Source organism: Micromys minutus (assembly GCF_963924665.1).
Source record: "Micromys minutus genome assembly, chromosome: 2".
Classification (NCBI taxonomy): domain Eukaryota; kingdom Metazoa; phylum Chordata; class Mammalia; order Rodentia; family Muridae; genus Micromys; species Micromys minutus.
This window is the reverse complement of record NC_137971.1, coordinates 48,393,225-48,416,318: the sequence shown is the minus strand read 5'-3', so window position 1 is coordinate 48,416,318 and position 23,094 is coordinate 48,393,225. Positions and strand designations below refer to the sequence as shown.

At 46.1% G+C, this 23,094-nt stretch overlaps 1 protein-coding gene across 2 annotated transcripts in view; it reads right to left on the bottom strand.

Annotated features, from left to right (window-relative positions):
• The window catches only part of CD6 (CD6 molecule), a gene marked incomplete at its 5' end in the record, with an annotated part of 38,404 nt that extends 17,741 nt beyond the window's left edge, over positions 1-20,663 (bottom strand). For both annotated transcript variants that reach the window (XM_080911566.1, XM_080911567.1), the window contains one exon: positions 20,603-20,663. In XM_080911566.1, the coding sequence (XP_080767692.1) occupies positions 20,603-20,663 (61 nt within the window). The remainder of the gene's footprint in view (positions 1-20,602) is intronic.
• Between the last annotated feature and the right edge of the window lie 2,431 nt (positions 20,664-23,094).

Sequence of the window (23,094 nt, the reverse complement as noted above, 5' to 3'; positions counted from 1 at the left end):
CTTTTATGCTTCCCTGAAGTCTCATTTTCTCCTCCCCTTTCTGCCAATGAGTCTGGGGAGATGAATAGGGCAGTTCAGAACCTCGACTATAGGGTCTTTACGGTCCCACAGGCTTTGGGTGTCCCTTGCACCAACCAAAGACGGTGAGAAGATGTGAGCCAGGTTCTTCTCCATGCTGAGAAGCAAGCGTGTTCCTGCTTGCCAGTGTGGACAATGAGCCTATTAACATTGGCTGAACTCAGCTTCATGCTGGGAGCGGTGGCGGGTGTGAAAGAGATAAGCGGAAATGGAATCATATAGAAAGTAGCAGCAGCGTGACGTTTCCAGAGCAGCAATTTATCCGTGTCATGGCCTCTGCTCTCAGGACATTCTTTTTCCCCCGTGATTTAGAAGAGGAACTTCGGGAGAGACAAACAGTGATTTAAACCATCACTAACAATTACCAGCTACATGGCCTGGCAAAGGCAGTAAGGCTGGCTAGCTATCACCTGGTACCGGGCACAATACATGGTGCACATGGACTTGCTTTAGAGAGTGACGCATGGGAAATATTGAGGACTTGGAACATGGCCACCATTGTTATTACCCTTCACCCTGAGGCTCCAACCTCACTTCTCTAGTTCAACCCCAAGTGGATTTGAAAGTGCACAGGATGATTAATTACATATTCCATCCTTAACATCATGTGATTTTGAAGCCTCTCAGCCTTTGTCTCTGCACATGAACAATTCCATTCTCCCCAAGGCCACATGCTCTCCTCCCCACCTCCCCACCTTTCCCCTTAATCATATCAGAGCTGCCTCTCTTGCACAACTTAGCTGCTGGTTTCCCTGACTCTGCAAACATGGTATCCCCTGTTCCTGAAAAGGAGATGTGGGCTCTGGTTGCCATGGTAACAAGAGTTTCTTTATATGAAAAGATTCCCTTCTTGGCCTCCAAACCTGCTCAGCTTGCACCTACTTTGCAGCTACCAGACTGTAAGACGAGACGCTACTTCACAGAGAATAAAGAACACTTGAAATAAAATTCCCAAGGAGTAGGAGGGAGGCTTTGCCTCCAAGAGAGCCCAGCAGCCAGGAACACTAGCTTTTCCTTTGTCTCACACCTTTGCTCTTCCACTAAGGATCCAGAATATAGAGGCTAGGGAAAAGTCCAGGTCTCCTCCTAGCATCTCAGACACTGGGAGATCTTGGAGTCTTGGTATCTGGTTTGGGGAAAACCATCTGTTCTAGCAGATGTTACGAGGCAGAAGGAATACCAGATTAGAATTAAGCATGAGAGTATTCGAAACTTAGCCTTAGCGTTAGAGATGTAAGGAGGACATGGCCACTCCAAGGTGTGGCTGGGGGGAAAGTTCTTATTGTAGATATGAGGGAAAGTACAGCCAATGGCCAGTGGACTGTACTAGGCCATGAGAGGAGAGACAGGAGACAGTGAAAGAGGAAGAGAAGAAAGAGCAGAGAGGAGAGAGGGCCAAGACAGAGGACCAGGAGCTGAGAGCGAGCCAGAAGAGCACATGTCCACTCTAGCGGGGTTATATAGGAATGAGAAGTCCATGGACAGAGAGGCTTAGGGTAGGGGGCTGGGTGAGGGGAGCTGAGAGGAGGGAGGTTGCCAGCAAGGACTCTGTAAGAGGTACTTGCAGTGCTGAGAGAGCCTGGAAGCCAGAAGCACTTGGGTGTGCTAAGTACCTGAGTTAGCCATTTGTCCCCTGCCCCCCACCATTTCTTTCGGACCTGACAGTGGCTCAGTTGGGAGAGTCCTTGCCTGGTTTTCATGAGACTCTGGGTTCCATCTCCACCATCACCCGAACAGATGTGATGGTGCACACCGGTACACTTAGCACTCATCGGGTAGGGGGAAGAGGAGAACAAGCTCAAGGTCATCCTCAGCGACCTCATGAGTAAGAGACCAGCTTAGGTTACATGAAGCCCGGTCTCAAGACACAGCATTTATTTTAACATGCTCAGTTTTCCCTTCCAGTGAAGTGACCTCAGGCAATTCTCTTCACATGCTGTTTCCTGATGGGTATTTAAAAATGTCACAGGACTGATGCATGATCACATGAAGAACCCATTCAAGGTCCTGACTCTGAGTGCCTGATGTGATAGATACATATATGCAGACATGTCTGGTGGATGAGGAAGGCAGATTGTACCCTAGATATACAGGATGTCCCTATATTTATCATAGAAATAGCACATAAAGGATGAGTCCTTGGAAAAACTCAAGATGTGGGAAATCATACCTTCATGTGTGTATCCTAGGAAAAACCCTGTGGGGTGTGTCCATGCTGATGGAAACATTCCAAGGGATGCTCACTGTTAACAGAAGAAAGTGAGAAGCAATGTAACAGCCTCCCTGTTGTGTGTAGTTGTACTGTGCTATATACAGACTAGATTGTAGTCCATTGGCACACCTTCAGAACACAGAGTGAATGTTTAGAACAGTGTGTTCCACACACATCACACATATTGTCTATACCCTGTGCACTCTTTTCTTAAAATAAAGATAAATGTGAGCCTGTTACTCAGGTTTTTGTTTTTGTTTTATTTTTTAAGATTTATTTATTTTATGTTATCTTCAGGCACACCAGAAGAGGGCATCGAATCTCATTACAGATGGTTGTGAGCCAACATGTGGTTGCCGGGAATTGAACTCAGGACCTCGGGAAGAGCAGTTAGTGTTCTTAACTGCTGAGCCATCTAGTTTTGGTTTCTCTGAAAAACACAGAACTATTGTAATTTTCATTTTAATCCCAGATGTGGGATGTGGGGCTGCTGTTCGAATTTTGCTTCATGCTCTAGCAGAGGCAGGATTTTTCCAGCTGCAGATAGTTTCTGCCATTGTGTGACATTTGGAATTTTAGGGACTTTTCTGAGGTTAAATAAATGCTAGGGCCCTGAGAGGCAGGGTGGATCTTGGTTGGTTGGTTGTTGGGTTTTCTGTTGGTTGTGGTTTGTTAAGTAGTCATGTGCAAAGAAGAAACAACAAGAAGAAATTGAATATCCTGACAGAAAAGATCAAACTTGCCCCAAGGAACTCTATGCCCGCTATCAGCAGGAAGTAGCCTAACGATAGCATCTCCTTTCCTACACTTGGCTTTATTCAGGGATCTCTTTCCTTTCTTCTCTTCCCCTTTTCTCTCCTATCTAGTGTTATGGGGTAGAAAGGGTGGAAAGAAAAAAGGGTAGAGAAGGGTGGGAGAGAGAAAAACCCACAAAATTGCCAAGACAGCTACCCACTGGTGACCTTGTTTGATCACACAAACTGAGCAGGGTGAGGCCCGCTGAGTAGTACTGGGGCAGGAGAGTGCCACCCCTATACAGCTCAGCTTATGTTCTAGTGTCACCCTCTGCGCATTGATGGATCATGTAATAAAAATAGAAAACTATGGAGGAAAAAAAGCATATATACAATGCTGGTTCTGGAGGGGATACCCTTGGTGGCAGAAGACCAGGAATGCTTTTGATAATATCTGTTATTTTCATTCTGATTAACAATTTTTATAAGATCTGAGAAAATACGGCAAAATGAAAACATTGCCCAAATTTGAAGGGTAAGGATGACTTTGGCTTTTATAAACACTTAAAGCACAGTCTTGTGTATTTATGATATTTATCACAATTCCTGAAGATTTTGTAATAGGGTAATAACAAGATCCCTTTTGGCTCAGTGGAAAAGGGCTTGCTGCCAAGCTCAATGACCTCAGTCATAGCTTCAGAACCCATATGATGGACAGAGGGAACAGACTCTCAAAAATTGTCCTCTTACTGCCACACAGAAACTGTAGCATCATATTAAATAACTAAGCAAAAACTGCTTCGGAGGTAGCATTATTGGTATGGTTCTGTACTTTCTAAATTCTGTAACATGTACTATATTCAGCTTTAGTGATAAATATAAAAAGAATGAATGAATGCGTTGTGTGGGGCCTTTGAAAATCACCCTCGTCACCGTGATGTGCCCTGCCAAACATCTTCTTGACATTGGGCTTCGATCTCTGTAACAGCGCTCAGAGGTAAATTTACTGGTAAAGATTCCATTTTTAAAGATTTCCAGGAACTTTCTGGAACAACAGAACTCCTAAGATGCAGAGCAAGAATCTGAGCCCAGATGGAGACTATTCTGGACTCTAACGCTCAGTGGCCTCAGAGTTACTCACATCCAGTGTTTCCTGAGCATATGCCCAGGCCAGCTGCTCTTCTGTAAGGAAGTGGAGGTATGGGAGTTCGCCATACCTTCTGGTCACCACCCAGCGTGAAGGCCCAAATGTCAAGAGTCCTATCCGTAGGATGTAGAAGGTGACGGAGGAGTGAACGAACCTCAGAAATGCAAAGGAGGGTGACGGCCACTCTACTGTGGCAGGGGAGACAGCCAATCCAGGAAGATCTTGATTTTATTTTCTCCGTACAAAGACTTACAGCCAGGGTCTAACATAAGCTAGGTACGTGAGTGTTGTGCCTGGAACCACATCCTCAGCCCATTGTTCCTTTGGTGTTTTGTTTTGTTTTAAATAGACTGGCCTTAGACTTTGCTGTGTAGCCCAGGTAGGCTTTGCCCTTATGATCCTCCCACCTCAGCCTTCTTAGCTAGGGTTACAAGTGTCACCACTATGTTTGTCTGAGTTAAGAAAGTGGCCGAATCAGTGGTTATAGAGGCCCGTGACCTCCAGGTTAATGACCCTTCAGGAAGCAGCTTTCTTGCTGATCTGATGAAACATATCCAAATGTGCCAGGAACTTTCTCTGAGCCTCATGATTAAAATGCATATAACATATGAGGGAATGTCATGAAACCCATCTCAGGGGCTAGAGAGGTGGCTGCTGAGAAGAGCTGACTAATTCTCCAAAGGAACCCAGTTCAATTCCTGACCCTCATGACAGCTAACAACAACCGTTAACTATAGTTCCAGGGGCTCTGAGACCCTCTTTGGCCATCCATGGACACTGTACACACATAGAACACAACTATACACACAGGCAACACACCCATACACATCCATAAACCTCAAAGGAAAAAAAAGCTTACCCATTTCAATTACTAAGAGACTCGAAGATTATGTTTTCAGCCCAAGGCCACGTGACTTGGAGATAACGAAGAGAGGATTAAGTCCAAGTTTGCTCTCCAGATCCATTCTTTCCAACATAAGCAGGTGGCTTCCACACATGAGAGGAGGCAGAGCTTTAGGAGATGCCATGAGCAAAGGCTTGGAGGTACGATGGGTTGGTGTGTTGGACTAGACTCAAGACTTTAAAGTCAAGAAGGAAATTACAGCCTGGCTGTCTGTGTGAAGGCTGGAAGGTGCAGAGGTTAAAACTACCTGGCTGAGTATCACCTCCTGGGGCCTGTCCCCTCCCACTAGCTGGTGTGGGGGTCTGGCTGCAGTGAGGCCTTCCTGGGATGCTGGAGTGTCTAAGCAAATAAAGCCTGAGTGTGGGCAAAGGATGAACAGCTTCCCGGCTGGGGTGTGGAGGTTGGGGGCTAAGGACGATGACCTTTTTAAGGCAGCTGAAATCTCTTAAGAGAAGGGTAGCTCGATGTTGGGTGCCAGAAGCCACTAGAAGTCATGCTCATCCCACCTCAACAGGAAACACTGACCTCTCCAGGCTGGACCAGAGCCCAGGGTTCCCTGGGCTTCAGGAATAAGCCTTAACTCAGCAGCCAGGCTAATAAGCATCACTCCTGTGTCCATAGACCTCACAATCCAGCAGTCCTCCCTTTATCCATCACCAGGCTCTAAACGAAGTCAGGAATAATGCCAGATTCAAAGACGAGCTAGGGAAGGACTGAGGGCGCACAATCTGATGTTCCATGAGCACCATGTGTTTGTAACAGTTAGGGGTTAGGGTCTGGAAGTCACCAATGACCACATTTATTTGTGGTTCAGGGTCCAGCCAGGCCTAAGAAATGGAATGTCCACCACAAACTCCGAGTGTGTGTGTGTGTGTGTGTGTGTGTGTGTGTGTGTGTGTGTGCATTGCATGTGCTCATTCACCTCTGTTAGGGACCCATGAAATCTAAAGTTCCAAATGAGAAAACTGAGGCTCAGCAGCATTTAATGACCTCTCTAAAATAATGGTTACTAAGCAACCCGTCCAGAATTAGATAGTAGGAGGCTCCATATCCAAAACCGAACTCTGAGCTACCTGACCATATGGTTATTCTATACAACATTCCGTAAGTCACATTGTGGATGCCTCTGTGACAGCTCCAAGTCTTTCCAGTTCTTATGTCTTTAAACTCTCAGTCTGGGAGGTGTTGGTCATTTATCCTTCTACGAATTCCTTTTGCTTAGCCAGCCTGGGCCAGCCTGTGCCAGCCTGTCCTGGTAGAGATCACGGATGACTGCAATCAGCTGAAAGTACTTCTCGGGGTTTGAAACAAAGTACTTTGAGAGAAGTAAAGGTGAGAGAGAACAATGTCTTAAAGACAAGGCAGGCTCTCTCAGCGATAAGGAAGTAATAGAGGAAGCATTCTATCCAAAGTCTCGTTTATTGGCCTAACAACTTAAGCTAGTTAGCATGTGCCTTCTCCGAGGGTGAGTGGTTAAGATATAGTTGTGTAGAACAAGAACCTGCCACTCCTGTACCCCCACCCCATCCACACCTTTCTGTATCAATGAAATGGTACAACAGAGAACCCATATGCTTCTTGGCAAAAATATCCAAACCTCAACTTTAATGCCGAGGGTGCAGTGTTGCTTTCTCCGACTTGGAATATATTGGTCACTACCTCTCCTTCATGCAGAATCCATAAGTCTTCCACACGAGGCTGGAAGCGACTCGATGGAACACTTGTCAAGGCCAAAGTGTCAGAACTACGTGTAAACTTCTGAAGAGGCATGGGGTGGCCAGCCCAGGCTCTGGCAATCAGTACCCACTGTTCTGGGTGATGGTCTGCCTTCTCACCCTAGCCTCCTCTTCTGGTTTAGGATTTCATTTGTTTGTTTGTATTGTTGTTGCTTTGGTTAGGTTTTGTTTATTTGGTTGTTTTGTTTTGCCTTGCTTTCCTGAGTTTTGGTTTTTCAAGATAAGGTTTCTCTGTGTAGCTCTGGCTATCCTGAAATTTACCCTGTAGCCCAAGCTAACCTCTGACTCATAGATCTGCCTGCATCTGTCTCCAGAGTGATAGGATTAAAGGTATGCAACACCACAAACCACTATGACTGAATTTTAAATTCTGGAATCTGTGGGAGAGGGGAGTTGGAGCCACAGTTTGGGAAGTATGTGGGCTTTGGAGCCAGGTGGACATGGGTTCAGATCCCTTGCTTTCTACTTTTGAGTCTTACTAGGTTTTATCAACCTAACCTCTGCCTCAGGGATGTTAGGCAGTGAAAGAAAGTATAGACACCTAGGTCCTGCCTTAGTAACCATACTGAGGACATTCTTAGATAGCCACATTGCTGCCCTAGAAAATGTTTTTTTTATAACTGTTGGTGGTGAGACCTGACCTAAAACGCCATTTGTAATCTTTATCTGTCCGCTGAGGTGTGAGGAATCCCACATGTTGCTGCTGAGGTGTGAATGTACGTGGTTCCAGTGGCTTCCCTTCCTCCTACTGAGACATTACTTTGTGGACAGTATATGCATCACACCAAGTTTTAATAATCCAGGCCACATGTGGAAAGTGACATTTATTCACAACTGATATGGATGCAAGCTAACATAACCACCATAAAAATCAGCAGGGAGACAGATTCCTCAGAAACTCATAAATGGAACTACAGTATCCCTGGGTACAAGCCCAAGGGACTCTGTCCCACTACACAGACACTTGTACATTCTTCTCAGGAAATGGAACCAGCCTAAATGTCCATCGACAGAAGAGAGGATAACAGAAAGGCCCTGTATGTACACAGTGAAACTGTTAGCTGCTAAGAAAAATGAAGCTACTACATTTTCAGGAAAACAGGGAGAACTAGAAAAGACTGTATTTAGTGAGACAACCCAGGTTCAGAGAGAAAACACACATGTTCTCTCTCATACACAGAGCCTGCCCTTTAGTGTGTGTGTGTGTGTATGTGTGTGTGTGTGTACTTGTGATATGGGACTAAATAGAGCATTAGAAGGGAAAGAAAGGTTGAGAAGTGTGAGGTTGAAGTCACTTGACAGACAGTGAAAAGACAGCAATTAGGAGGCAGGAGGCTGGTTGGTGGGAGATGCCAGAAGGAAAAATAACAGCAAACTACTTCTCATGTGTCATATTGATGTCTCTATGGTTAAGAGAACTTGCTGTTCTTGAAGATAACTTGGGTTTGGTTTCCAGCCCCTTCATGACAGCTCAGAACCATCAGTAACTTGAGTTCCAGGAGATCTGGTATCCTCTCCTGGCCTCAGAGAGCACCACGCATGCACGTACATATATTCACGAAACATTCATATTCATAAAATAAAAATAAGTAAAAATTTTCAAATGCCATAACAAAATTTAGTTATTTTGAAGCTTACAAAAAATAGGTGTTATTTTAACACACAGAAATGCCATAACTATCCATTCTTGTTCCTTAAATGTTTGGCATACGCGTGTGTGTAATATTTTTACCATTACAATTAAATGTAAGAATATAAGATCCAGCTACCCTAGAATGTGGTTTTATTTAAAAACAAAGTATTTGTAGAGTTCACCGAGTTAAAATGAGACCTGTGGGGGCAGGTCTTAATCCAGTAGTACTGGTGTCTTCATAAAACAACACAGACGTAGTGCAGAAGGAAAAGGTAAGTGAAGGAAGAGACTGGAGGGGAATTTTGTTCCGAGGTCTCATGCAGCCCAAGCTGGCCTGGAACTGAGAATGGCTTTAGACCCTTAATCCTCCAGCGCCTCTACTTCCTGAGGGCTGGGGTGACAGTGTGCACCAGCATGCCTAGTTTACACAGTGCCGAGGAGCTAGCCTAAGACTTACTGCATACTAGGAAAGCAATCTACCACATGGGCTCCAGCTCCATTCCTGGATACAAACCTGTAAAAGCTAGGAGATGGGAACAGATGCTTCCTCACAGGAGATGAGAGCACATGCTCTCTCACGGGCCTCTGTAAGAGCCCCAGTGACTGACATCTTGACCCTGGACCTTAATTCAAACATCCAGGGCTAAAATAAATATCTCCTATTGATAACACCTAGCCTTTAGGACTTTGTCACTTAGCCATAGGACACTAAATTGCCCACCTCTACACTCATTTCTGCAACAGAAATTCAACAGCAGATCAGAGGGAGAAGGCTAGAACTCTAGAGAATTCTAGAAGAGAGGACAGGAACTAGAAAGATGGAGGGACGTGTCATCCTTTACTTCTGGGTGTTTGTAGGGTCTATAAGCAAGTAAGTCCTTCTACAACCTGAGTTTTGTGACTATGTTGATATTGCTAGAGCTTAAACAGCCTCACAGATGATGGTGACTAAATATTATCTATCGGGGCCTGAAGGGAGCCCCAGGGTTTGTCACAGCCCCACAGGTGATGGGCTGATCTGCTGACTGCACTCATCTTACCTGAGAGAGGGCGGGGATTTTCTCACATTCACAGTGGAAGGGATAGAGTTTAGTGTTATAGACCCCAGTGGACCACGTACTCCCAGCCACTCCACAAAAGCTGCTCAGAACCTGCCTGTGCTCACTTCTTAGCACTCCCACCTGTGTGCTGGCGGGCCAAAATGTCCTCTGAGCTTCTGAGAATTAACAACTGCCTTCTTCAAGGACAAAAGGTGAACTTCATGAAGGTGCTGGGTGAGGCTTCTGGTCTCTTCCTATTCTTTTTTAATGTGGTTGTTACAATTTTTTTTTACAATAGGGATGACTAATGTTTACATTGCTTCTGAGTTTTCACTAGAGTTGGGTGGGAGTGGGGAGAGCTGGTCGAAGAGGCCACTGGGCTGTCTTTGTTGAGTGCCAGCTTCAGTTTCTCTATTATGAAAGGCTGGCTGAAGAAACTAGAGGGCACTCCCTGGCTACCAGCACTGACTATAAACTGTATTCCTGTCCCTCACAAAACACTCCCTCCCCACCATCCCATTTGCCTCTATCCATGACTGCCCCCACTAATTAGTGAAACTTTCACACAGCAGCCTTGGTTCCCAAGATAAAAGACTAAACAGCACTGAATTGAATAGTAAACAAACAACATTCCAGTCCTTCAAAAAAATCTGAAGTGGTCTATGTGGTTCAGCTGGTAAAGGTACTTGCTGCCAAGCCTGAAGACCTGAGTTTAATCCTTTAATCCCTAGAACTCATGTGGTGGAGGGAGGGAATTGTCTCCTGCAAATTGTTCTCTGACTTCCATACATATAGTGTGGTTTGCTAACACACAAACACATATACATGCGCGCGCACGCACACACACACACACACACACACACACACACACACACACACACACATACACACACACACAATGTGCAGCAGCTATTCCCCTATTCCCTGTGCCTGAAATAACATTCCTGATGTCGGCATCCTCCAATACGGGTGTTCCCCGGGATTCTGCTCAGATGCCCTTGGAGCTCTCGGATGCATCTCTAATCCAGGCTGCTTTATCACTTTCTGAAATAATACCATTTACAATATGTTTATTTAGCTTTTCCCCATAATTTCTGCAGCTTAAAAGGCATTCAACTCATAATACCGGAGTCCCAAATGGAATAAAAATGCCCCACAGTGGCAGAGTTGCTGAGGCAGCAAGATGGCAGCCATCAGAGGCTCCCCTGAGGGCAGATGGCAGCCTTCCACACACCATGCCTATGAGATCTCGCCCACTGAGGCACTAAGAAAACCAAATGAGTAATGATAGATGATGAAGGAATTTCTGAGATCACAGACTCGCAGCCATAATTATCATAAATGATTTAGACAGAGGGTTATCCATATTACGATGAGAAGACAAAGGTTGGAACCAGAATATTTACATATTTATATGTCCATTCTCAAAAAAAAAAACTACCTAGAAAATGTGCATTAATCCCAGAGAAGGAAGAGAAAGTTCTAATAGAGCAGCCCAGCAGAAAGTGATCAGTTAGGCCGACAGTGATGGGACATCATCCCATGTGCTTCACGAAAGAGGCACATGAGATGGAGGTACATCAACCTGTGACATCCCTGCCCAATGAGGCATGACTCAAATCTGTCAGGAGCAATTGTGAGACAAAGTTAAGAGACGTTTTACAGAACAACTGTTCAAGATCGACACCATGAAAGAGAAAGGAAAGGGTGGTAAGGCCTGGAGAGGTGCCTCCGTCATTAGAGGCTAGGCTCACCACTGAAAAAGCTGGTAAATCATCGTACGTGAAAGAGAGTAGACGTGAGAACCATGCACAGAATGTTGAGCAGAATTTTCTTGTAGATATTTCTGGACTAATCCATAGAATCTTCTGGGTTAATTTCTTGATTTTGTAAAGTGCACTGTCATTGTATAAGAGAATATCTTTTTTTTTTTTTTTTTTAGCTCAAACCTAAAACATCTAACCCTAAATAAATGGGACATTTTCAGGGGACATCTCGGAAAGGGAAGCAGAAGGAAATGGAAGAGCGAGAGGATGGGGAATAGTGTCATGAATGTCGTCTTCTGAAGGTGACAGGGTTATTGCACACATGAGCTCACAGCAGCTGTAATCATGAACTCAGGATGGAGTCAGCAGAAGCTCCTACAGAAGGGAGCGGTGCTCTCCGGGCCATATCCCCTGCTGAGCAACTGTTGGCAGTTGAAGGCTTCTACAAGAGAGAGAATCATTCTTCTAGGTTTCCCACACCCATGTACTTATGAGCATCACTAATTGGAGTTATTGGATCATAAAAGGGGAAGCAGGAAGTTAGGAGGGGAGGTACTGTAGGGGAAAGGAGGGTATATATGACCAGATTTTATTGTATGCATTTATGAAATTCTCACAAAGGAAAAACAACCTAATGGTGGAGGTGATGATACATGAATATGGTTCTAGCTACTTGGGAAACTGAGGCCAGAGAATTACTTGAACCCAGCCTGGGCTACGTAGTCCAATTCAGAGGCTCTGTCTCCAAAACAAAACAAAACAGCAATGCAAGAACTAAAGCATATTGGAGTACTTAGAGGGAAAGAGATGGTATTTCACAACCTAAAATCCACTTTGAAAGAAAATGATAAGGGCTAGAGAGATGGCTCAGTGGTTAAGAGCACTGACTATTCTTCCAGGGGTCCTGAGTTCAATTCCCAGCAACCACGTGTTGTAATAGTATCTGACGCTATCTTCTGGTGTGTCTGAAGACAGCAACGGCACACGCATATACATAAAATAAAAATAAAAAGGGGTTGGGGGCTGAAGAGATATCTCAGTGGTTAAGACTGCTCTTCCAGAGGACCTGAGTTCAATTCCCAGCAACCAAATGGTGGCTCACAACCATCTGTAATGGGATCTGATGCTCTCTTTTGGTGTGTCTGAAGACAAAGACAATATACTCACATACATAAAATAACTCTCCAAGGAACTTAATTCTTGTGTCCAGAAAGAAAAAAAGAAGGGTAGAAACTGGGTTTCTGGCAGCCCAATGATGAACTGTCACCTCTGCCTTGACCCCAGCCAAGTCTGTCACCCCAGGTACCCCTCCAAGAAGAGGTAAACACCCCAGCTAAAAGCATATTGTCATGCAGATAAAACCCTTCCTCCTAACCTCAGTGAGAAGGAGGCAAAGAGTCAGGTAAGATGGTGGTGAGGAGGGGTTGCAGGGGGCAGGATGCTGGTTAGCAGGTCTATCAGAAACTGGTAGCTCTTAACCTTCACCTTGCTCTGCTGTAAATGGGGCAGATCCATGCTAGCCTTGCTCCCCCCTCAGAAGATACAGCAACTTCTTAAGTGTCCGTTCTGACCCAGACAGCGACAGGTGACTCCTGAGGGTGGGGTACCCCAACTCTGAGGCTTCTCCTCTTCCAACCTGCCTCTGCTTCCCAACAGCCTCACACAGTCCCACACAGGCCCCTTGGGCATCTTTGGCACTCCCTGTCGTCATCAGCTAGGCCAGGAGCTGCCTGGAAACACGGGGCTGTCTCTGATATTCTCCCATCATGAACACTGGAGGGGCCCCAGGAGCTCCATCTCTGGCAGAGGAAAGCAAGAAATTGCTTCCATGGCAAAGACCCTATCCCCAAGTTCGCAGGCATGCCAGGCCCAGCCCCGTAGCTCTCCCTACAGTTTGTTATCTACACTGATTGTTGGTCTGTGTCAGGTGCCATTTTCAGGCAGGAGGCTGTCAGGCCACCGAACCTACAAAATGGTGGGTGGAAACCTGGGCCGTAGTTTGTTCCTCCTCTTCTGTCCCATGCCTCAGCTCTATCACCCTGTGCTGAAGCAGCTGTGGGGCCCTTGCAGCATCCCAAGACACCTAATGTTTTTCTTAGTGTGTCACAGCTAACATTTCTCGGAGGTAGGGTCTCTCACCGCCAGAACTGCACTATGTTGGCTGGCTTTAGTTGGCTAGAAAACCCCAGAGATCCACACATGTCACTGCCTCCCCTGGCTGGGATTACGATTGTGTACCACCATGTTTGTTTTCTAACATGGGTCCTGAGGTCCAAACACAAATTCTTATGCTTACAAAGCTAGCCCATTACCCACTGAGCCATCTCCCCTGTCCTAGACATGACTTTTTTCTTTTAATTCAGCATGAGCCACCACTGAGACAAATTATATAATCTTTCGAGCCTCAATTTCCCTATCTCTAAAATGGGGATAATTGCCTCAGAATTGCGAGGATGAGGATAGGACAGGATAGACATGTAATCTGAGACTCAGAAAATGGAAGTCCCTAATGATGGATAGGGGTTATAGTTCACTCACTTGTGCCTGTGGCCATGCTAGACCAGGTTGACCCTGGTTTGTTTACCCACCTTCTTCACAATGATTCTACATTTGTATATTGTATCTTAACGCCAGCACAGGGCTCAGGGCAGAATAAATATTCCAAGATAGTCCCTCCCTCCAGGCAAGCTTCTGTAGGTGCCTGGTGCCTCTTGAATTTTACTTTCCTGCCTGTTTATCTTAACTGCCAGGCAAACCCTGAAGGAAAGACACTGCCGAACTGTATTGCTAAAGGTCTTCTGGAACCACAGGAGCCCAGATCCTCTCCGGGAAGATCCGAGACTCAGCGGTGAACAAGCAAAAGAGGAGATGGAATTCAGGGAAGAAACCAGAAATGGACAGAGTACCAACCAGGCAGGCCACTTACTCATGGAGGAAAGGACTCTGGGCTGCTCAGGTTCCTGAATTCACTAGCTATGGATTTTGCTAAGACTCTGAAGTATGCTGAGCCTCCTCCACTTGCTCATCTATAAAGGAGAGTTGCCTTATGGGTAAATGAGTTCACTGAGGACATGGTGCCAGTTGAATGACCAAATCTTGGGCATATGCAGAAGGTTAGTTACCTTTGGCTTCATATGACATGTTTCTAATGAATGCCACAGCTTGCTCAGGAACTCTGGGTGTGAGATCTAAGTTGACTTGACCACTAGGCAGCTTGCAGATCACGGAGAGCTGGGATTGGAAACCCTGACCCCAGGGTTTTGGTTAGGGTTGTAACACACTGTGTCCATCCTGAAGTTGGGTTTCTATTGGATCTCTGCTCTTTCAGCCCGTGGTCTCCAGGGACACATTTAGAGGGCATGGGTTTTTAGATCCAACTTTAGTGTTCAATATGTTTGTTTTCCAGGGAGGGAACTTGCATCAGAGAAAAGAAGGAACTTGCGTGAGATTACCTTGCAGAGTTAGTTCAGGTGAGAGCTGGTTCCCAAACCCATTCCAACTTTACCCCTTCAGAGACTCCCCATCTTCCCCAGGTCATGGAGAAGCCATTTTCCCAGAGTCGACTGGGAGGTAGGAGGTGGTAGCTCAGTCTGGAAAGTGACATCTTTGCAAGCGCAGGATCTGATTTCAATCCCCAGGTCTCACACAAAATAAGCTGAGCATGGTGAATATGGTGGCATGTGTTCACAGTCCCAGCACTGGGGTGGGGGAGGGGAGAGACAGGTAGAGCTCTGGGGCTAGCTCTAGCTGGCCAGTTACACTAATCTAATGTATGTGTTCCGGGCCAGCCAAAGACGCTGTCTCAACAAGGTGGAAGGCTGCTGAGGAGCAAAACCAGAGCTGGATGGCAGGGAATGAGTTTGGGTACCATGCCTATTTCAAGGCCCAGAGAGATGTAGGGGCTTCTCAGAGTGCCCTGGGCTACCTGATACGAGGCCTTTATATCCAAGAATGGTCCAGGCAGCTGAGATTGAGTCTTGTCAAGAGGGCATAGTCCCAAGCCCTCTGCCCTTTCTTTAATCAGTGTTTCCAAAGAGCAAGTACACACTCAAAAGTTTGTATGATGGCGTTAGGGCTGCCACCTCAACGTTATCACCACGGAGCTGTTTCCCTTGCAGCCTGTCATGGGGAGAGGGCTTCCTGTGGGTCTAGTTGCAAACACCTCTCTGACACACACAACCCTCCTTTTGGAGGGATGGTTCTCAGCCTTCCTAAAGCTGCAGCCTTTCGATACAGTTCCTCATATTGTGGTGACCCTCAACCATAAAATTATTTTCATTGCTACTTCATAACTGTAATTTTGCTACTGTTATGAATCATAAGGAAAATATCTATGTTTTTCAATGGTCTTTAGAGACCCCTGTGAAAGGGTCCTTTGACACGCCCCCAGGTTGAGAACTGCTGCTTTGAAGGACAGAAAGAACAGCAAAGCACATGGCTGGCGTCTTGTGTCTAGTGACATTTCTTTGTCTCTGTGGCATTTATTTTTTGCTGATAGCACATCCGGGTGCTTTCCAACAGCTTTCCCTGTGGGCCATGTTCAGTAGCCACAAATAAACACGAGGCCACTTTAAAACATCATTTAAGAAGGGTTAAAGGGGTGCTTGCTTCAGCAGCACATATGCTAAGAAAGGTTAAAGGGTGGAGAACACTGGCGATCTGGAATGCCAGCCCACAGGGACTTCTCAGTGCTAGTCTAAGGCCAGGCACAAGTCATTGAAATTGGTGGCTTCAGTGTGTGGTCCAGGCATAGGGAAGGTGACCTGGTTCTAAGATGGCCTTTTTCTCTCAGACCCTCCAGCCCTGTCCTGCTCAGTGACTCACTAACTAACTCACTGAGGCTTTCCCTCCTTTCTTTCTTTCTTTTTTGTTTCTTTCTTTCTCGGATTTTTTTGTTTCCTTTTTTTGTTTGTTTTATTTATTTTGTTTTGCTCTGAGTTTCTTCCTTTGATTCTTCCTTTGCGGAGGTCAGAGAACAAGTTACATGAATCTGTTCTCTCCTTCCACCATGTGGGTCCCAGGGATGTAATTCAAGTCACCAGGTTTGGCTGAGCCATTTTTTTTTCTGAACTTCCCCTCTCCCAGGCCCAACTGCTGCTTCTTCCTTGTCTTGGGGGTTTTAGCCTCAGAATCTAACATCCAGAGCCTGGCTATATCATGAGCGGTCTTGTAAGGAAGTTGGGATGGCGTGGGCAGCAAAGAAGGCCTTGGCAAACACAGAACAAACTCCGGGAGCTGTCGGTAATGTTTTTGATCCTTACAGATTATTCTGGAACCATTTACATCTGCCTAAATGTACCAGCTTTACTGCATGGGATGGCCACCAGTGTAACAGCCATGCCAATTATCCCCTATTAATTGTCATCTGGGGCCAGACAGCACATGAAGCCAGAAGATGTCAAAGCTTGTCCTGTGTCACCAGTGCATCTGTGAGCTGTGCTAATGACAGGAAGAATGGGACACAGAATGGGATAGAAAAATGGACACGTGCTGGATTTTAATCCCCCCAGGTGAGGACACAGACATAGATTAGTTTTCTGTCCTTTGTATCCGGAAACTGCTGGTCAAAGGACTGCCCAGTTGAAGGACAAAAAGACACAGCATGGTTATTGACAGCACAGAAGAATCACAGCTTTTATTTTGATAAAACGACATAGCCGACTTCAACCGAGTCCACTGAGATAAATTCTCTCTGATCGAGAAAGCCCCAATCTCCCGCACACTTCTCCAGGGAGGCTAGGCTTTACAAAGTGCACGTGATTAAATAAATAGAACCTTCTAGTATTTCTAAGATTTGTGGAGTGAAAGGTGGGTGAAAGTCTGTGCATTCATATGTAAAAATCCTATGTTTGTGATATTGGAGGACATGTCACCCTCACTCAAAGCGTCCCATGCATGTGATGGGGCAACTGCTTTCAGTTCAAGGTTTAAATTTAAAAATTCAAAGGGGACTGGAGAGATGGCTCCGTGGTTAAAATCACTGGCTGCTCTTCCAGAGGACCTGAATTCAATGCCCAGCATCCACATGGCAGCTCACGACTGGTTATAACTCCAGTCCCAGAGGATCTGGCACCCTTGCACACACATGCAGGCAGAACACCAATGTACCCAGAAATAAATCTCAGAACAGACAAACAAACAAAACAACAGTTCGAGGACATTTGATAATGTCTGTCGAAATCACTGGAGTGTTTAGGAGAATTTCATGGTCTCTTAGGTCTGAGAATTGACCTTCTTAGTCGGCTTTGCTTTCTGCTGGGAAAGAGAAGGCATTTGTGGATCTGAGAGTTTAGCTCATGACACAGCCTTCTGTAAGGACCTGAGTCCATCCGGGCTGTGCGTATGAAGATCTGAATCTTTTGATTCCTAAATTTAGATAAAAATATCAAAGATGGCTGGCAAGATGGCTCGGTGAGCTGAGGTGCTTACAACCTGAGTTCCATCCCTAAGATCCACATATTGGAAGGAGAAAAACAGTTTTTAAAAGTTGTCCTCAGACCTCCACATGTGCTGAGGGATGTATTAATGTACATACACACACAGAGTAAAAAATATATGTATATAAAATATATATGACATATATAATTTGTTTTAACTCATTTTCAGAATTTGTTCTGTGCTTCACTGAGGAAATTAATTAGCTAGAATTAATTAGTAAGGGGCATTTATTATTTTAAAAAACTGTTCTCTCACACCTGGTTGGCTCAAAGGCTCCTTGAAATTATCAAGTTTATAAATAAAAACAAACATATTTACAAATAAGAAAAATAGGTTCATTTTTAGAAAACAGTTTCTCTATGTATGGTGCTGGGTGCCAAGGTGGGCCTCTTGCACACGCTAGACAAATGCTCAGCCACAGAGCAGCATCTCCAGCCTGAAGTATTATAATTTTAAAATAATTACAAACTGCCCTTTCAGGACACAAAAGACTTTATCCAGGAACCAGGAAAATGAAGACCAGGGAAGGACAGAAGCTCGGGTAATTGGTGGATTAGAAACACCGGGTGAAAACTGCAGTTTCCAACTCCATCCTCCTGCAGTTCACATTTCAGTCTCTTCTCCACCTTGGATGATCAGAACACTGAGGCTCAGAGCGGGGATCAGTGCATCTGTCTCCCTATATCCTGGTCACCCAGGAACACACAGGCCTTGCCAGAAGCGAGCAGCCAGAGAAAGCTGTGTGGGACTCAGAGTAGAGAGCTAGGTACCAGCCCTAGGCAGAGGAGAGTTCTGTAGCTCCCAGGAGAGCTGGCATCCACTAACCCTGGCATTGCCAGCTCCTGACTCCCGGAATAGAACCAAACAAGGTTTGAACTATTCAAGTTTGGACATTGCTCCCAGGCAGAAAGCTCTAGAACTCTCTCCCAGGTTTCCCTGCCCTGCCCCATTTCTTCTTGTAGTTCATTACTTTTTCTTTCTCTTTTCTCCTAACATCCTTTCCTCAAGCACATGTGGTCCATGTTTATCTGCCACCCTGTATGCAGTTCCAATAATCTATGCCCAGCCAGTGGGGCCTGCCAAATCAGGCAGAAAGGAAGAAACATTCAGGCCCTGGGCCCAGAGACTCAGCCTCCCAGACATCGACAAAAGGGAGATATGGTGTCACTTTAGGGTACAGTTTTCTTACACCTGCAAAACTTGTCCTCTCAGGACATCGTTCCATGGGACATAGACCACCAGTCGTTGATACAAGAGAATTGACCAACAAATGGCCTGTTCCCTGCTCAGAATGACCGACAAATTCTGAAGAAAATAATGATTCGAACCAGGATTTCCTTACCCTCTTCCTCATTGCCGCTGTGACTGGGAGAGAGGAATGGCGCAGGCCTCAGGCTCTAGGGCCTTAGTGGCACCATTTCAATGGCCTCAGATTTGGTTTTGTTACCATTTATTTTTATGCTTTCTTTATCCTTCTAATTTCTGGCGAATGATAAGGCTTTTCCACTTACAACACAAGCAAGTTCTCTTTCAAAACTAAACTCCTATCAGTAACTAAAAATGGGCCAACTGACATCAACAAAGGGACAGGAAGGAGCTGAGGGTACTGATACTGAGCATGGGGCCAGGTGCAACACAGACCTAAGGGTAGGCTCTCTGGAGCCCACTGCTGCTGAGGTCTTGCTTTCCCGTAGGCATCACCCTGGACCCATCATCTCAGACCAAGGACCAGCCACCTCTCAGCCCCAGCCCTCTTCCCTACTGGGAGGCGATACAAAGAGAAGGAGCTGGCGTGTTTGAAGACCCCCTAACCCCCATCTTAGTGGTCAGCAGTCCTTTTCCTATAGGAATTAATTCTGAGCCTTTTCTGAGCCTCTTAGGAAAGGCAGGGGTGGTGGGACTGATGGAAAGGAAAAGGCAGGAAGCTTTACAGTTGGCCTGGGTACAGGGATGCTGAGCTCCGGGAACCAGTGCTTAGGAAACAGCTGGTCAAGAAAGGACAGCAAAAGTCCAGGTCTCTACTGTGCAAAACACAAGCCAATTTACCAACAGGGGATTTGGATGATATGCCTGAAGATCCAGACAGAAAGAAGACACTCTTTTAAAAGTCTCCAAGTGCTCATAACCTCTGGCCAGCTTTAGATCCCTGTCCCTCTGCCTAGGCTCCCCTTCTGTAGGACAGACCTAACTCCTTAGACCATAAGTCTGCTTCTATACCAGCTTCCTACCCTGAAATGTGAAAGGCCACCATGTACAGGGGTTCCTGTGCCTGCTTCTGCCAGCTTGGTCTCTGCACTCTGGCACTTCACAAATGTCCGGTGACCTTGGCATTTGCTCCAGCACCCTAGCTCAGGATACAAGACTACCTCAGCACTTGGAGGCAGCTCAGAAACTCCAGAGCTTTCTTGATAATTTGTGTCTCAAATTAATCCAAGAGGTTGAACCTGAAGTCACTAAGAATGACAGTCTAGAGGTCCCCTGAGTCTCCCTGAATTCTGTCTCTGGTCCTGGTGAACTCCACTCTGGGGCTTAACATGGAAAACACTCTTGCTGGCTGATCCTCCTTCTCAAAGGAGTGGTTCCTTCCTTCCTATGAGAGGGTAAGAAGGTGGGAGTAGAGGGTGCTTCCTGAGCCTATAGGCGAGTGGGGTGCTTCCCTCCTCAGACCTAGGACCCAAGTCAGGCACAAAGTTCATTCATCTCACTCCCAGGAGGCCTTTCTAGGATGAGAGCATCATCCAGCCCTTTAAGGGGTCTCTGTGTTATCTCAAGCCCCAAGCTGTTGTCACACCAGGATGGTCTTAGGTTAAAAGGCTCTACAAAGGTGGCCACGAGGAAACAACTAGCAAGGGGACAAGCAGACAGGACCTGGGTCCTCTAGCACAGGCTGTAAGAGGCGACAAGAAAGATCTACCTGAAAGAAGTGCTGTTAGCAATCCAGCAATCCCAAGGAGGAGCCACGTGTCCGTTGCCATCTCGGAGTGCTACCCACGCCTGCCTGTAGGAAGTGCCATCCTGGTCCGGGGACACGGTTGTGCCACCGATGGTTTGTGTCACCCGTGTTGCCCTTTCTGTTCTTGCTCTCAGCGCCCTCTGTGCCACACACACTCTCCTACACACAGGCCCAGCCTGCGAGTATCTCACGCCTCTACCTTCTGCTTGTGGTTTTGGTCTCTCAAGGAAGTGGGGCTGTTGTTACAGGGGTGCTGTTACAGGGGTGCTGGGGTAGGGGAGCCCAAGCTGCCTTTCGCAAGCCCACCAACCAAAGTGAACCGGAAGAATCACAGAGACCCATGTCCCATGAACACATCCCTGAGGATCTTCCAAGAAAGACAAAGAGGCTGTGCCTTCTCCCCTTGAGACAAAGAGAAAGCTCTTCCCAGAGATGCTCTAGCAACTGGTGCTAGAGGAGTGAATTAATGTTCCCCTGCCACCCCTCCCACAGAATCCAGCTCTCATGGAGTTGAGTTCCAAGGTTTGTGTTGTCCTTGGGAATGTGGTGACTAAGAGAGAGAAAGATAGGGTCTTGATAGACTTTTCTTTTGCTTGTATGTGTTGAGGGGTATGCCATGTGTGCTGTGTGTACATGTGCATGTATGTATGTGTGTATGGTGTGTGTGCATGTGTATATGTATATATATGTGCACGTGGGCATGCGTATGTGTGGTATGTGTGTGCATGTGTTTCTGAGTGTGTGTGCAGGTTTGTGTGTGAGAAAGTATGTGCATGTGTGTGTATGGTGTGTGTGTGGTGCATATATTCAAGTGTGTGTATGGTGTGTGTGATACATGTGTGCATGTGTGTGCAGTGCATGTGTGCATATGTGTGTATGGTGTGTGTGGTGCATGTGTGTGTATGGTGTGTGTGGTGCATGTGTGTGTATGGTGTGTGTGTGGTATGTATGTGTATGTATGGGTGTACATGTAAGCTTGAAGCTGATGTCAGGAGTAGTCTTCTTCAGTTCAATTGTTCTCTGGCTGTTTATTGAGGTTGGCTCTCACTGAATCAAGAGCTCCTGACTCCACTAGTTTAGCTAGGCAGCTTACCCTGGAGGTGCACTTAGCTCACCAATGAGCTCCCCTTGGAACACATAGTAGGTGTTAAGTAAGTTTTGTTGAGAGAATGTGGGAATGGATAATTTGGCTCTATAAGCAGAACCCTAGCGTCTAGAAAGAGACTGGTTCCCCATTCCACCCGTGCCTCATAAACATGGCATTTTCTGGTTCTCAACTTCCTCCATTCTAGCTTGTTTTCGTTTTTTCACTTGTGTAACGGAGAGGATTTCTCCCACTAGCAGGAGTGCCCCACCAGCTGAGAGGATATTTGATGTGGCAAGTTGGGAAGCCATAGTGGATCAGGCCCCTCCCACACCGCCCAGCTCAAAGGAGAGAGGGGCAGGAACCTGTTCTGGCACCGGCTGAGGGCGCCCTCTAGTGAAGAGTGGCGGCACAAAGGGGCCCGAGGCATATGCATTGTCTGACTTCCGGATTCCACTCCACTCGGCGCTGGAGGCTGGAGAGAGTACAGTCCTGGAATCACTCCGCGGGAAGAAAAGACAAGGAACAACTCCCCTGCTTTCAAGGAGCATACAATTTACAAGAGTGAGATGGCTCAGTGCGTAAAGGTTGATGGTCTGAGTTTCATCCCAGGGACCCGGACCCATATCACATGGCAGGAGAAAACTGACTTCTGCAAGTCTCCCTCTGACGTCTGACCTCCACACATTCACCCACGCAGACGCACAAAATCTAAAACAGAATTAGTGGATCCAAAACTAGAATGGAAAGGAATTCTTTTCTAAATCCAAATGAAAAGAGTAAAGACAAAAGAAAAAAAAAATGGAATAGAAAGGTTTCCGTGGCAGAGGGAGGCACAGGGGTAGGGGAACTGGTGCCGTAAGGCAGGACAGCAGAAGGTGACTGTTATTGTGGCTAGAAGGACATGGTACGCTCCAAGCTACTCATGCTTCGTGGGCGTAAAGCTTAGAGCAGGAAGCTAGAAGATGTGTCCAGCTGGATGCTCACATCAGTGAAATCATATTTATTTTTCACTCTTAGAACCAATTTGCAAGGGACTCTGTACTTGTGGAATACAGGCATTTTTCACTATTTCTCCACTGATCTTGGCCCAGCAAAATGACAAAGGAATGGGCGTCTAAGTCTAAGGAAGAGAAATCCCACAGAAGTAGCCCAACTCTGTGTGTGTCATGGCATCTGCACACATATATATACACACACATACACACGCATACATACGCACACACATACATTCATACACACATATGTACACACACACACACATACATATATACATAACACAAATGCACACATATTTAAGCCAGGGTTAGTGACGACGAATTGTAATGTGGAATTTAACATCATCACGGCTTCACAGAGACTAACACTG